This window comes from Neoarius graeffei, chromosome 10 (genome assembly GCF_027579695.1).
Source record: "Neoarius graeffei isolate fNeoGra1 chromosome 10, fNeoGra1.pri, whole genome shotgun sequence".
NCBI classification, from domain to species: Eukaryota; Metazoa; Chordata; class Actinopteri; order Siluriformes; family Ariidae; genus Neoarius; species Neoarius graeffei.
In genome coordinates this window covers 65078952-65093151 of record NC_083578.1, presented here as the reverse complement: position 1 = coordinate 65093151, position 14200 = coordinate 65078952, and the positions used below count along the sequence as shown (strand labels likewise).

The 14200-nt window shown below is 42.4% G+C and overlaps 1 protein-coding gene across 1 annotated transcript in view; it reads right to left on the bottom strand.

The window, feature by feature from the left end:
- agbl4 (AGBL carboxypeptidase 4) overlaps positions 1 to 14200 on the bottom strand; it is a 690290-nt gene that overhangs the window by 390921 nt on the left and 285169 nt on the right. The window contains exon 4 of the mRNA XM_060932734.1: positions 8134 to 8228. Within this exon, the coding sequence (XP_060788717.1) occupies positions 8134 to 8228 (95 nt within the window). The remainder of the gene's footprint in view (positions 1 to 8133; positions 8229 to 14200) is intronic.

Sequence of the window (14200 nt, the reverse complement as noted above, 5' to 3'; positions counted from 1 at the left end):
ACATTTTCAGCGGGAAAAACTTGGAATTCCGCAGATCCGTGGAAAATTCTCATCCCTGTATTAATAAGCATGCTTGCAAACAGTTCCAAAACGTCATGCAAAATCATGGTCCAAATAACAAGTAGTGGTCAAGTGATGCACAGAAAGGATATCAGCAGCAATATCAAAGGGAAAGTCCAAAAACACACACTAGTCAAAACCAGGAAAGTAAAACAATGCTTGGTAAATGTCAGATACAGGGTACAGAGCATATACTTCGCAAAGTCTGTGTGTTGTGAGAGTCCTTAGAAGCATGCGCTGTGATTGCACTCTAATCAGGAACGGGTGCATGGCAATGAGAGCTAATGACCTTGAGAGTTGCAGTCTGCGCTGTGCGCTGCACATTCCTAGTGCCCTTGCGTGTAGATGTGACACAATGGTCCAGTTTTTTTTTTTTTAATTATGTTGAAGTTCTGAAAATCACAGCCCACTTCTATCAAAGTAATTATATTTAATGCTGCATTTTTATAGTTAACCTGTTTGACTGGTCCCTTGAATTAAAGAGGATTGAGCCAAACATCAATAGCCTAAAAGCAAATTAGCCTCTAAATAATGTTAACTTGGGCTTAAGTGGGCCAGCTCACCCTTCCCAGAAACCTCTGCACCTAGTAGCAAACCTCCATTTTCAATGCCATCAATATTCCATTGCGTTACTTTTGAAAAACAATCTGCAACAATGCAGTGACATCCTAGGCCATAGATCATAAATTGTAACATGAAATTGAAGATATTTTGTCAAAGTAGTTAAATTTTAAATTCTTTCAACCGATCCATTATTCCAATGGTTATTCCAAACGTAACGGACCAGAACCTGCCTCAGCCGTCTCGTGGGTGTCCATTAAGTAAATAAACATGTTGTGTGCAAAGGCTTGGTATTCAGCTAGGTGAGCATGCATAAAGAGAGCTAGCAGAATAGCGGTCATGTGCTTTCAAAATGCAGTGGCCCATATGTAAACTACTACTTCTTCTTCTTTTGGCTGATGCCGTTAGAAGTTACCACAGCAGATCATCATGATCCGCATATTTGATTTGGCATAGGTTTTTACACCGGATGCCGTTCCTGACACAATCCTCCCCAATCTATCCAGGCTTGGGACCGGCACTAAATATGCACTGGCTTGTGCAACCCCAGTCAGTGCGTTTACATGCACATAGAGAAAATCGAATTTCTGCCGTTGCTCGACTGAAATCGAAGTTCTAAATGCCATGGAAACACCTTAGCTCGGCTGAAATCAAACCGAACTGGATTTCTCGTAATCGAGCTACGCGACCTAGATTATGCGATTTTAGCCGAGCTACTTAGTGCATGTAAACCCTATCGAGCTACGTAGTCGAGCTACTTACTTCAGCACTGCCCCTTCCGGAAGTGACGAGTGACAAGACCACAAGCGGGAAACACAACAGCCTCGGTCGGCATGACAACGAATCATGAATCTTTTCTTTTTGTGGCATTGTTTGCACTGTTAAAATTTAGCTCACTTACTGTATCACCAAATACATCTGTACAGCTGTTGCATAGCTGTGAACTGTGTACATAAACAAGTCATTGTATTTGTGTGTGTGTATGTATGTATGTATACATATATATATATATATACACACATATATATATATATATATATATATATATATATATATATATATATATATATATGTCCAACATCTGAAGAATGTCAATAAAAACAAAACAATTGAACTTTTTGTGTGTTTATTAAGACATAAGTTAAATTGTAAGCAAAAAAAAAAAAAAAATTTGTAAGCAAAAAATGGACTTTAGAAAAATATACAATTGTGCAAAATAAGTTGTCTTACAAAACAGTGGTCTGCGCAGGACAGTTTGTAGCCATATAGTCTGTTAGAGCAAGCATAACAGCTTGAGCACGGAACTTGTGAACACAGAACTGCCAGTGTTGCCAGATTGGGCGGTTTTAAGTGCATTTTGGCGGATTTGAACATGTTTTGGGCTGGAAAACGTCAGCAGTATCTGGCAACACTACTGATAACTTTGTTTATACGCTCGAATAGCTCTTCATGACGACAACCGGAAGTGTACCAACACGATGGGGTGTGTAGCGCCACCTGTGGCTCGGGCGCACAATGTACCTCACACAATAGCTCGATTTCCTTGTGTGCATGTAGGATTGGATTTCTCTGGCACCCCTGCTGGGACCCTTAGCTCGATTACCGACAGTAGCTCGATTTGGATGTGCATGTAAACGCACTGAGTGGCTGGGTATTTCACCTAATCTGCATGTCTTTGAACTATGGGAGGAAACCCACACAGACACAGGGAGAACATGTAAATCCCATACAGAAAGGCCCCCACTGGCCATGAGGTTTGAACCCGGAACCTTCTTGCCGTGAGGCAACAGTACTAACCACTATACCACCATGCCATCCTGTAGCCCACATGTAAACAAAAACAACAAATTGGATACTGGGAAGGGTAAGCTGGCCCCTTTAAATGTTATTTCTGTAGACAGTTTTAAAATCAAAAGCTCCATGCTTCAGTAAATATACAGAGTATTACTGAACACATTTAAATAATGTGTCTAATATTTGAACAGGTGTCGCAAAGGTTTGTGAACCTCTACTCCAAAATGTTCTCCAATCTACAACAGTTTGTCACATTAAAAAATAAAAAGTAGCCAAACCATTACTGCTATCCCTTCAGAACAGCTTAAGGATGTTGTTATCTTTTTGCAGAGTGGCTTTTCTAAAAATCAGTTATCAGGTTTATGGTCTTTATCTGAATATGTTAATGTCAATTTGAGCGGAGATATTTCCTGTGCACCTGAAGGAGGTGTGGCGTTCATCTGCTTGCCTGTGAAAGGTCTATTGTTTTTTGGGGTGGCATGATGGTGTAGTGGTTAGCACTATTGCCTCACAGCAAGAAGGTTCTGGGTTCGAGCCCAGTGGCTGATGGGGCCTTTCTTTGTGGAGTTTGCATGTTGGCCTTGGGCTGAAGTGCCCCTGAGCAAGGCACCTAACCCCCAACTGCTCCCTGGGTGCTGTAGCATAGCTGCCCACTGCTCTGGGTATGTGTGATTGCTCACTTGTGCATATGTGTTCACTGTTTCAGATGGGTTAAATGCAGAGAAAGAATTTCACTGTGCTTGAGTGTGCATGTGACAAATTCTTCTTCTTTTCTCCTCCATCTAATTGTCACGTGCCGTTAGGCCATGACTGGGGCTGGGTGGAGGCAGCCAGGCTGCTGTGGCAGACGCCTGCTGTGTGTCAGAGTGCCCTTCATCCACTCCTAACAGATGTCAAGGCTTCTGTTGAGTGAGCGCGATTTGTCACGTAACCCTTGTTCTGCATGCCACAAGTTACGCATGCTTCCATGTCTACCAGACTGGTACACACACACACACACACACCTCCCCATCCATCAGTAGGTCGTCCTCACACACACACTCTTGAGAATCCATCAGTTCCCACCTATTACCCTTGACAGGCTTCACTTGCTCAAATGCCATGGTCCATGCAAATACATCCTGGCATCTCAGCATCGCGTCTGAATGGTAAAATTTCAGCCTGATAGATGCTGATAGGACAGGAATGTGTGTCTCTGTATGTGCGTTTGTGTGTGCATGTGTGCTTCAAACTTTCGTTCAAAGTTATCAGGAAGTGCACAAGCTACGGGTCATAACCAGGAAAGCAATTATCCCAGCATGCCAAGCCAGTGAGAGAAACCGTGAAATTTAGACAAAGGGCTCCAACAAACCAGACATGAGGTATACGCAGAAAAAAAAAAATCTTAGATCTTATTTGCCATTATTATGGGTAGACATTTATTATGTACTACTAATCTTAAAATCCAATCAAACGATTGGCTGAATTTTTCTTTCAGGATCCGCAAACTGAGGCAAGTTTGAAATACTCTAGAATGCCACAACTGAGGCATCGCAAAGGTACATGCTTCAATTTGCAAGTGTTTGAGTTTATGATAACACTAAAACATTCAGACAGCTATGGAATCCCAAGCCAAAAGAAAAGAAAACAAACAAAGAAATTAAAAAAAACATGAACCATATAAAGCTACAGAAGCAGCCTTCGCTGCACTCACACAGGATGAAGGTGAGAGGGGAAAATGGTGCCTGTGTGTGCTGCAGGTAATGACTGGTAAATGGCTGCCATGTAAAAGGTTTGTCCATATTTAGAACAAAGCTCAGTATCACTTCGATCTCTCCAATCATCAAACACCTCTGTACCCAGTCACCATTGCCATGGAGACAAAACATCCGCCGCGGCAACAAAAATTCTCCTCCAGAACATCAGAAATTCAGACACTGTACTGTATAGTTAAAAGGGAAAAATAGTGTAAAATGGTGCTGATGCAGTTGTGAAATTAAGGTGAAGGAATATCAAGCTTCCAAAGTTTTAATAGTTGATACTCAGGCACTCGTTATTTTTTAAAAATATATATACACACAGTATTGTGCAAATGTATTCGGCACACTATTTTTTTTTCATACAAACTTTGTTATAGATTTCTATTTTATGACTTCTACATTGGCAGCACGGTGGTGTAGTGGTTAACGCTGTCGCCTCACAGCAAGAAGGTCTGGGTTCGAGCCCTGTGGCCGGCGAGGCCCTTTCTGTGTGGAGTTTGCATGTTCTCCCCGTGTCCGCATGGGTTTCCTCCGGGTGCTCCGGTTTCCCCCACAGTCCAAAGACATGCAGGTTAGGTTAACTGGTGACTCTAAATTGAGCGTAGGTGTGAATGTGAGTGTGAATGGTTGTCTGTGTCTATGTGTCAGCCCTGTGATGACCTGGCGACTTGTCCAGGGTGTACCCCGCCTTTCGCCCGTAGTCAGCTGGGATAGGCTCCAGCTTGCCTGCGACCCTGTAGAACAGGATAAAGCGGCTACAGATAATGAGATGAGATGAGACTTCTACATTATCGAGTCAGTACAAAAACATTTTCGAGTTCCAAACATTTGTTTCCCAGTACAAAATTAAATGTTACAGAAAAAAATGTTTGTATCTGAGCAGCATATTACATAAGAGATCATTTTTCAGATGAAAAAAGAAAACATAATGAAGGCTGCTGGGTTTTGGTGCAGAATTAAGAAGCGAGTGTGACACTCAAAGTGTCCAGAAGAACTGTAGCTGGTTCTGTAAGATGCTCAGTAGAACCTACAGCTCATTTCCTTATCAAACTGCACTCATTGTACCTGAGACTACTATTTTTTTTAACCATTTGATGCAAAACATGGGTCAAAAGTGACCCGGCTGAGTTTTTATCTTCTATATCTTTTCAATAAATTAATTCCATCTTTCAGTATTCAAGGTATTCCTCAATTAACTTGTTTTTGATCATCATATATCCTTATTTTATTTTTTCCTTTCTTACTTTTTGAATAAAAACCCTTTTTGTATCACTACCCTTCTAATGCACAACATGGGTCAGAAACTACCTGCATTCATTTTCCAGGTTATTTCATGTATGGCTGAGTGTTTCTATGATATACTTTTGAAATAAATTCATTTTGTCATTTACTTTTCCAAATATGCAGTAAATATCTTGTTTTTGTTTAGCACAAATCATCATTTTTATTTTTCCTTTCTTAAGTTATGAACAAGCACAGCTTTTGTAATTCTACATCAAGTTTACACACATGGGTCAGAACCGACCCGCATGCATTTACTCCAGCGTTTGGTGGGAACTGTGAATCGTGCTTGTGTCAGACATTTCACAGCTCAGCACAGCGCCCTTTGCCCATCTAATACATGGAAGTAATGTTTTTCAATTGTTCTAACATTACCTTAGAAAAAAATTGATTATGTTTAGGTTACCTTGAGAGTGAGTAGATTACTTGTCAGAAAGTTACAAGTAATTACTATTAGCTACCGAGCTGTTGACATATTCTACTTTAGTTAGCTAATTTTATTGTAGTTGGCTTAGCTAACTACATAGTTAATAAATAAATAACTGGCCCCATTCACTGCTAAAGTAATCACTTGAAACAAATTATTATTATAGTATTAAGACATTTAATTTTAAATCACACTTGGATGACCCATGTGTAGTAATATATAAAAAGTATTTTTGTTCATAAAGTAGGAAAAAAAAAATTAAATTAATGATTTGTGGTAATTAAAAACAAGATATTTAAAGAATACTTGGAATATTCAATCATAAAATAAATTGATTTCAAAAGATAGAGTGAAGAAAAACTCAGTCAGCATGAAATAACCTGGAAAATGAATGTGGGTCGTTTTTGACCCATGTTGTGCATTAGAAGGGGTGTGCATATGTTTTGCATCAAAGGGTTAAAGCAAAGGGTCGTCTCACATCAAATACTGACTTTGTTTCATTTATTATGGCTTACTGCTCTTTATAATATTTTTTTTTAATGTTGAAACATTTCATTTCATTATTTTTAAGCCACTTTTTGGTCTACAGCATTTCTTTACATGTGCCCAAGACTTTTGCACAGTACTGTGTGTGAGTGTGTGTATACACACACATACACACGCATTCTCTGTTTAATGTAAAACACCCCATGTTGGTTTGTGTCCAGCGCACAGAGGCCGTGTGTTACAAACTGCCATAAAAACCCCCAATTCAGAAAAAGGTCAAAATTTGGAATATTCAAATGGAATATGCTGTTTACATGACCTGTATCAAATTCCAAATATTGTCCTATTCGGAATAATAGTGGATTATTAGCATTAGTGTGTAAATGTCAAGTCAAGTTTATTTTTATAGCGCGTTCAACAATAGACATTGTCGCAAAGCAGCTTTACAGAATTTTAGTGACTTTAAACATGAGCTAATTTTATCCCTAATCTATCCCCAACGATGGTGGCAAGGAAAAACTCCCTCAGATGACATGAGGAAGAAACCTCGAGAGGAACCAGACTCAAAAGGGAACCCATCCTCATTTGGGTGATAACAGACAGCGTGATAACAGTTTTAACATGAAGTAAACGTATTGCATGTTTTGTTTTGTTTTTTGAAACCTTTATTTGTCACATGCACACTCAAGCACAGTGAGATTCATCCTCTGCATTAAACCCATCTGAGCAGTGAACACACGCACCCAGAGCAGTGGGCAGCCATACTACAGCGCCCAGGGAGCAGTCAGGGGTTAGGTGCCTCGCTCAAGGGCACTTCAGCCCAAGGCCGCCCCACATTAACCTAACTGCATGTCTTTGAACTGTGGGGGAAACCGGAGCACCCAGAGGAAACCCGGGGAGAACGTGCAAACTCCACACATGCCCCTTTTCCACCAAAGCAGTCCCAGGGCTGGTTCGGGGCCAGTGCTTAGTTTGGAACCGGGTTTTCTGTTTCCACTGACAAAGAACTGGCTCTGGGGCCAGAAAAACCGGTTCCAGGCTAGCACCAACTCTCTGCTGGGCCAGAGGAAAGAACCGCTTACGTCAGCGGGGGGCGGAGTTGTTAAGACCAACAACAATAACAAGACCGCGAAAGATCGCCATTTTTAAGCAACGAGAAGCAGCAGCTGTACAAACGCGAAGTCATCCATTAGTATTATTATTGTTGTTGCTGCTGCTGCTGCTTCTTCCGTGTTGTTTTTGCTTCGATATTTGCGCCAAGGTTTATGCAAACGTAACGACGTAACTGATGTCTACAGCGACGTAATGACGTGGCTTCCCTTAGCACCGCAAGCTATGGAAAAGCAAACTGGTTCTCAGCTGGCTCGCAAGTTGAACGAGTTGTGAACCAGCACCGGCCCCGAACCAGCCCTGGAACTGATTTGGTGGAAAAGGGGTACCAGAAAGGCCCCCCGTTGGCCACTGGGCTTGAACCCAGAACCTTCTTGCTATGAGGCGACAGTGCTAACCACTACACCACCATGCCGTGTGTGTAGATGATGATGTTTGGAACACTCTACCAGCTTTGTACCTAAGAGAGTTTATAAACTATATATGCAGCTATAAACACAAAAGCAAATAAGGATTTAACTACATCTTTATTAAACTGTTTACTGATCTTCTTTCTTGCAATATTTGGAATAATTTCACTTTATTTTTCTTCTTCATTTTCTTTAGATTCTTTAAACTTGCACAGTACTGTATGTACATGCACATTTTCATGTTTGTGTGTGTTCGAGTGTGTACCATTTAGGCCGGCTAGTAGACTTCACCACTGGAGCCATCCCGTCTCGGTACAAGCTCTTGGTCTTACTGAAGTTCACAATGTTAAAGATTACTCTCTGAAAGAAAGGAGAAAAAAAAATAGTTCCTTAGTGGTTAAACTTCTAAAAGTAGGCTTGCAGGCATTGAAATTATTTTGACCTTATGATGAAATGGAACTACATTTGATCAGAAATTTGCCAAGAGATATCCGGCCTCTGTTGGGAAATATATTTTAATTAACACAGATGCCACATGTTAAGTATTTCTACAGATTAAATATCCTAGACCTGTTATCACATGCGGTGTGTTTCAAAATAAACAATACAAATGTAAAGTGAGCAGTATGCAAGTCATTTTTTGCATGCGAAACAAACCAAATCCGTATTGCTGTGCAGAATATACAGCATGTATGAGTACGATAGAGCAATAATATAAACAAGCACTGAGATCAGAGAACACAGAGACTGCAAATCTTTCCTCAGTAGTCCATGTACGTATATGTATTTTGTATTGTTTATGTTGTATTGAGTGTTTATGCGATCAGGATAGGGATTTGCTAAAGTTATGTAGCAAAGCATAAACAGCAGTGATGTCTGAGTACAGCGCTGCAAATCAGATCCGTCTGTTTATATGCAGACTTTCGGCTTTAGTTGACATGAACAGTAAATGAGAGCAAAACAAAAAACCTACACATCATGGAGCAAGCTCGGTTAACTCACTATAACACAATCTGTTTTCCATTAAAAGGCACATACCTACTGTGTATACAGTATATACGCAAGGATATCTGCAGTTTTCCGTAACCTACTGCTGTGATTAAGATCAGACAGAAAAAAGGCAGGAGGCCTAAATATATAAATAACTAATGCAATAACGTAAGCAAGTCTATAATGCAGGTGAAAATGACTCTTCTTGATGGGCCGTATTAAATTAATAACTAAGTCCAGGTGGTGGAAGTTAACGGTGTGCAGATGAAATCCTATTACAGCCCTATTCCTGTCAGATTCTCTCACTCTTTCTCCCTACATTCCCCTCCCCATCAGCGTCTGTAGTCAGAGAAGCAAAGGATTGTGGTTGGGCTGAATCGGGCTAGGCTAAAATGACATTTAACTGATGTTCACAGGCGAGGCAGGCTCCTGTAGCAGCTAGATAAGACCATTGCTGCTGGCATTTCAATTACACTTTTACTGCCCTGCACATCTGTCGCAAGCCTACTTTCACTGGTTCCTTCCACAGGCAAACACATCCTCATCCTCCAACTCTGCATCAGTTTGTTCTTTCTTCTTTTTTAATCGTAGTTTTTTTGTTTGTTTGTTTTTGCCCACCCCCAGGACTGGAGCGGATTGGGTTGCATTGCTGTACCATGCCCCTGGGGTAAATGTGGTTGGGTCAGTTTGCAGACAAGTAATGTGAGTGGATGGTATGAATACGTGTCCAATAATAAACACACTGACCTTGTCTTCAAATCACCAACATCCTAGGATTATAAGGTCACGATTTATATGGTGTCTTTTTGGACTCATGGAATAAAATACCTGCTCCCTTCCATGAAAGATGACAAATCATTTAAAACACTTCATAATGAACAGAAAGACAGCAGTCTTACAGAGGTGCTTGCTTGATTTTAAAGGTGACTCCTAATCTTTTCCTAATGTCAAAACTGATTTACAATCTATGCATCCCTCTCAGGTTTTTTCCCCCCTCAACCAGCAACAAGGCTTGGTTACGCTGGAGCTGTCAGGAACAATACTCTTCCATTGTCTGCCATAATTTTCCAGAAGTGTCTTCATTGGCACTAATAGGTGCGTTAGTATGAGGTAAGCGCAAGGGGAGGTTTGTGGCAAACTAATTTCATCTCTGCCTCATTAAGAGCTTTGCGCTGTGTGTGTGTGTGTGTGTGATGGAGAGTTTATTCCACTCACGCACACCCACCATCGCTAGTGGCCCCCTTGCTCTAGTTAAACCACTGAGTGATTTGGGCCTGGTCTCCCAGAGCTGAGTGAGGATCGTCGGAGGAGCTGCTCGTCCTGTAAATTTAATTACGGTGTGAGCAGGAGGAGCACATTACCATCCAGCCTGTCTGAGATGTCATTTCCATCACGCATGTCAAAGCTCCCACTCTCTTCATGAGAGTCAGCGTGGCAGGGAAACCACACCTGGGGCCTCTGCGCATACAAAAAAACAAAAACAAAAAAAAAACGCTCAAATGCTTGGAGTGGAAAGTCATAACTCACTGCAAATTAGCATGCAAGTCTGAAGCACAATTTGTATAAACTTATGGAGGTGTGTATGGCCTGAGAAATGCAAATTTCTGAAGTAGAAAAATTGAATACAACAACAACAAGACTAGGTAGGGTATTTGGGACTTGGAAAATGTTTCAAGTTAACTTTGCTCAGCGAAAGGAAAACACTTTCATTCAAATGTTTAACATCTAAAAGTAGGCTTGCAAACAGTCTATAGACTAGTGACCTAATCTCATCTCATTATCTCTAGCCGCTTTATCCTGTTCTACAGGGTCGCAGGCAAGCTGGAGCCTATCCCAGCTGACTACGGGTGAAAGGCGGGGTACACCCTGGACAAGTCGCCAGGTCATCACAGGGCTGACACATAGACACAGACAACCATTCACACTCACATTCACACCTACGGTCAATTTAGAGTCACCAGTTAACCTAACCTGCATGTCTTTGGACTGTGGGGGAAACCGGAGCACCCGGAGGAAACCCACGCGGACACGGGGAGAACATGCAAACTCCGCACAGAAAGGCCCTCGCCGGCCACGGGGCTCGAACTCGGACCTTCTTGCTGTGAGGCGACAGCGCTAATCACTACACCACCGTGCCGCCCGTGACCTAATCTATTCTTGCAAATATTTTCCAGTTAACACTGCTGCCATACATTAGGTATTTGCACAGATTCAGTACAACAGAGTGGTTATCATATGTGATGAATCTCTAACTTAAAGGATATGCAAAGTGATATGTGAACACTGTGTTCTACATCACTGTGCATCTAATAGGAAGAGGGTTTAATGTGTAACTCATATGCACTGCAGTGGAGGCAATATTAGCAATAAAGCAGGACACAATAGTATGTTGACAGGTGATGTCTCCAAAAAACTGACGATCATGTTTGCAAGTGGGCGGCATGGTGGTGTAGTGGCCTCACAGTAAGAAGTTCTGGGTTCGAGCCCAGTGCCCGAAAGGGGCTTTTCTGTGTGGAGTTTGCATGTTCTCCCCGTGTCTGCGTGGGTTTCCTCCGGGTGCTCCGGTTTCCCCCACAGTCCAAAGACATGCAGGTTAGGTTAACTGGTGACTCTAAATTGACCATAGGTGTGAATGTGAGTGTGAATGGTTGTGTGTCTTTATGGTGGGGTTTACATTAGACCGTATCAGCAGATCATCAGATTAACGTTTTTAAAACGATTAGCGTGCACACAGCAACGCCAATATACGATTTGCGTGCACACAGCAACACCAATACACGGATACGCTCGGCTCCGCAGGCATCCTGCGCTCCAAATCACTCCGCCCTGAACAGCGAGTGCCCTCTGGAGGGTGCGCACTCTGGCCCTGCGCAGCTCACAGAGCGCGCGAGTGAAGTGCACGAGCAGTGATTCGGGACTGAGCCGCTGTGTGTGTGATCTCAGTGCATATCGGGCATGCACGTCACTTACCACTTGCAAGTGGAAGGATGGCAAGCCTAAAGACAATCATAACTACACAATGGGCAGTATTTGCATCAGTATTTGCAGTATTTTCATTCTTTTATACTCTTTAATGAAAGGTGATACAAGGTGGAAGTCCGCGCCGTTTTTCAGCAGTCGCGTCACATGACCAACGCCAGCGAATCAGGAAGGTGGATGTCACAGTGACGTTGTCCAATGACGACGCCAGCTAGAGCTCAGCACAGCGTATCCGCGTATTCTCAATGTTTACACAGCACCGGACCAGACACGATCTGGATTGAATACGTGGACCCTGGCGGATTCCCGTTTCCCGGCGTTTCCAGGCGTTTTAATGTAAACGGACAGTGCATCCGCAAAGAAAACGAGACAGATACGGTCTAATGTAAACTTGGCCTATGTGTCAGCCCTGTGATAATCTGCCGACTTGTCCAGGGTGTACCCCACCTCTCGCCCATAGTCAGCTGGGACAGGCTCCAGCTTGCTCACAACCCTGCACAGGATAAGCGGTTACGGATAATGGATGGATGGATGGATGGACGTTTGCAAATGATTGTGGAGGGAAGAAGGCCTCACCACATCACATTTAAAATAAGATTCCTCTTGCCCAAATTCCATCACTAGAAACTGAAGCTACATACATTACATACACAGTGTTCCTCACATGGATGTCAAACAAACATGCTCATGAATAAACACCTTCACGAATTTGGTAGGGGTTTCACCATAAGCAAAGTGTTTCCACATTGGTTGCTTTATTCCACCTACATCCATACCGTTTTGCAGCAGGTCGTAATCATGTTTACAAGGATTGAAGAAAGACCTAAACTTGGTGTGTGTGTGTGTGTGTGTGTGTGAGTGAGAGAGAGAGAGAGAGAGAGAGGGGAACTGAGAGCGAGTGAGAGAGAAAGAGGCGGATCCTGGACTAAAATTACCGAGGCAGGACTCCAGAACAGAAATAGCTGGATGTCAAACAGTGTTTGGGGGCAAATGGTGTCTTTTCATACTGATCGATCTGCAGTGAGACCTGTGCTGGGAAAAACACTGCTTAAAATATTTAACAGACTCCTCTAAATGGAGAGGGACATAAATAATATACTCTGACCTCCACAGTTAAAGAGAGGACACTGTGTGTATCCGAAACTGAATAAGATATATGCTAGCGTTTATGTGCATATGAAAAAGCACTGCTTCTGTATTTGTGTCTATCACAGAGAGACAGACAGCTATTAAAGCTCACATCCACACTAATGGGCAATGAGTAGCCGGTTGGCTACATCCACACGACAACGGCAACGAGATGTTATTTAAAAAAATATTGCGTCCAAATGGGCAACGATCAGTAAAATATCAGGTATCATGGCAACGCAACGCTTGCTGAAAACGATGCAATACACATGCCACACCTCTAGGGGTGCTGTAAGACGGTCCCTTCGGAGACACCAGAACAATAGAAGAAGTAAGGATGCATGCGCATAAACTATTATGCGCGAGACTTCATATTAGCCACAAAGTCAGAAAAATCTGTTCGTAAAATTACATTATAATGACCAAATACAATGAAAAGTATTTTTCCAGTCTCACCTGTGAAAGGTAATCCCATGTGATCTCGTTTGGACGGTAAACCTGTTGGTACAGTTAAACGCAGCACATGAATGAGGCATCTTTATTCTCCGCTTTGACCTATCCAATATGGCGGCGAGGATGACGTATGATTCTACGCGGAAGGCGGCGTCTTTAATGGTCTGGAATAAATTGAATGCTACACGTTGATGGATTAATTTGTTCTTCTACGCCCTTTTTGAGGAATGTATTGTAGGACTTAAACCAACATCTGAAGAGGTGAGATCGCTCCTTTTTTTCCCTATTTTTGCTGGCGGGATTGACTCTGCCTAAGGGCTATTCTCTCTCTCTCTCTCTCTCTCACTTTGCACCATTACACAATAAATAATCACAGTGAAAATATTTTGTAAGCGCGTTTCATGAACCAAGTTATAGGATTTGTTGACAACTCGCATCGAGTTCGTTACACTTCTACCCGGCGTGAAGCACATGTGGTTGTGACGTCATCGTAAACAAATCCGTTCTACTCATCCAGACGACTTTGCAACGGCAACGTTACCAGATCTTTCCACTCTGGAACCCATTCTCAAAAGATTGCGTTTTGGGGCACCCAAAACGCCGGTGCCGTGTGGACGCCAGGCCGAAACGATAAACAATTGTATCGGATTCACCTGAATCCGTTGCCGTGTGGACAATCCACATGTTTTTGGACTGTGGGAGGAAACCGATGTAGGCGTGGGGAGAACACGTAAACTCCGCACAGAAAGGCCCCAATGGGCTGTGAGGTTTGAACCCAGAAC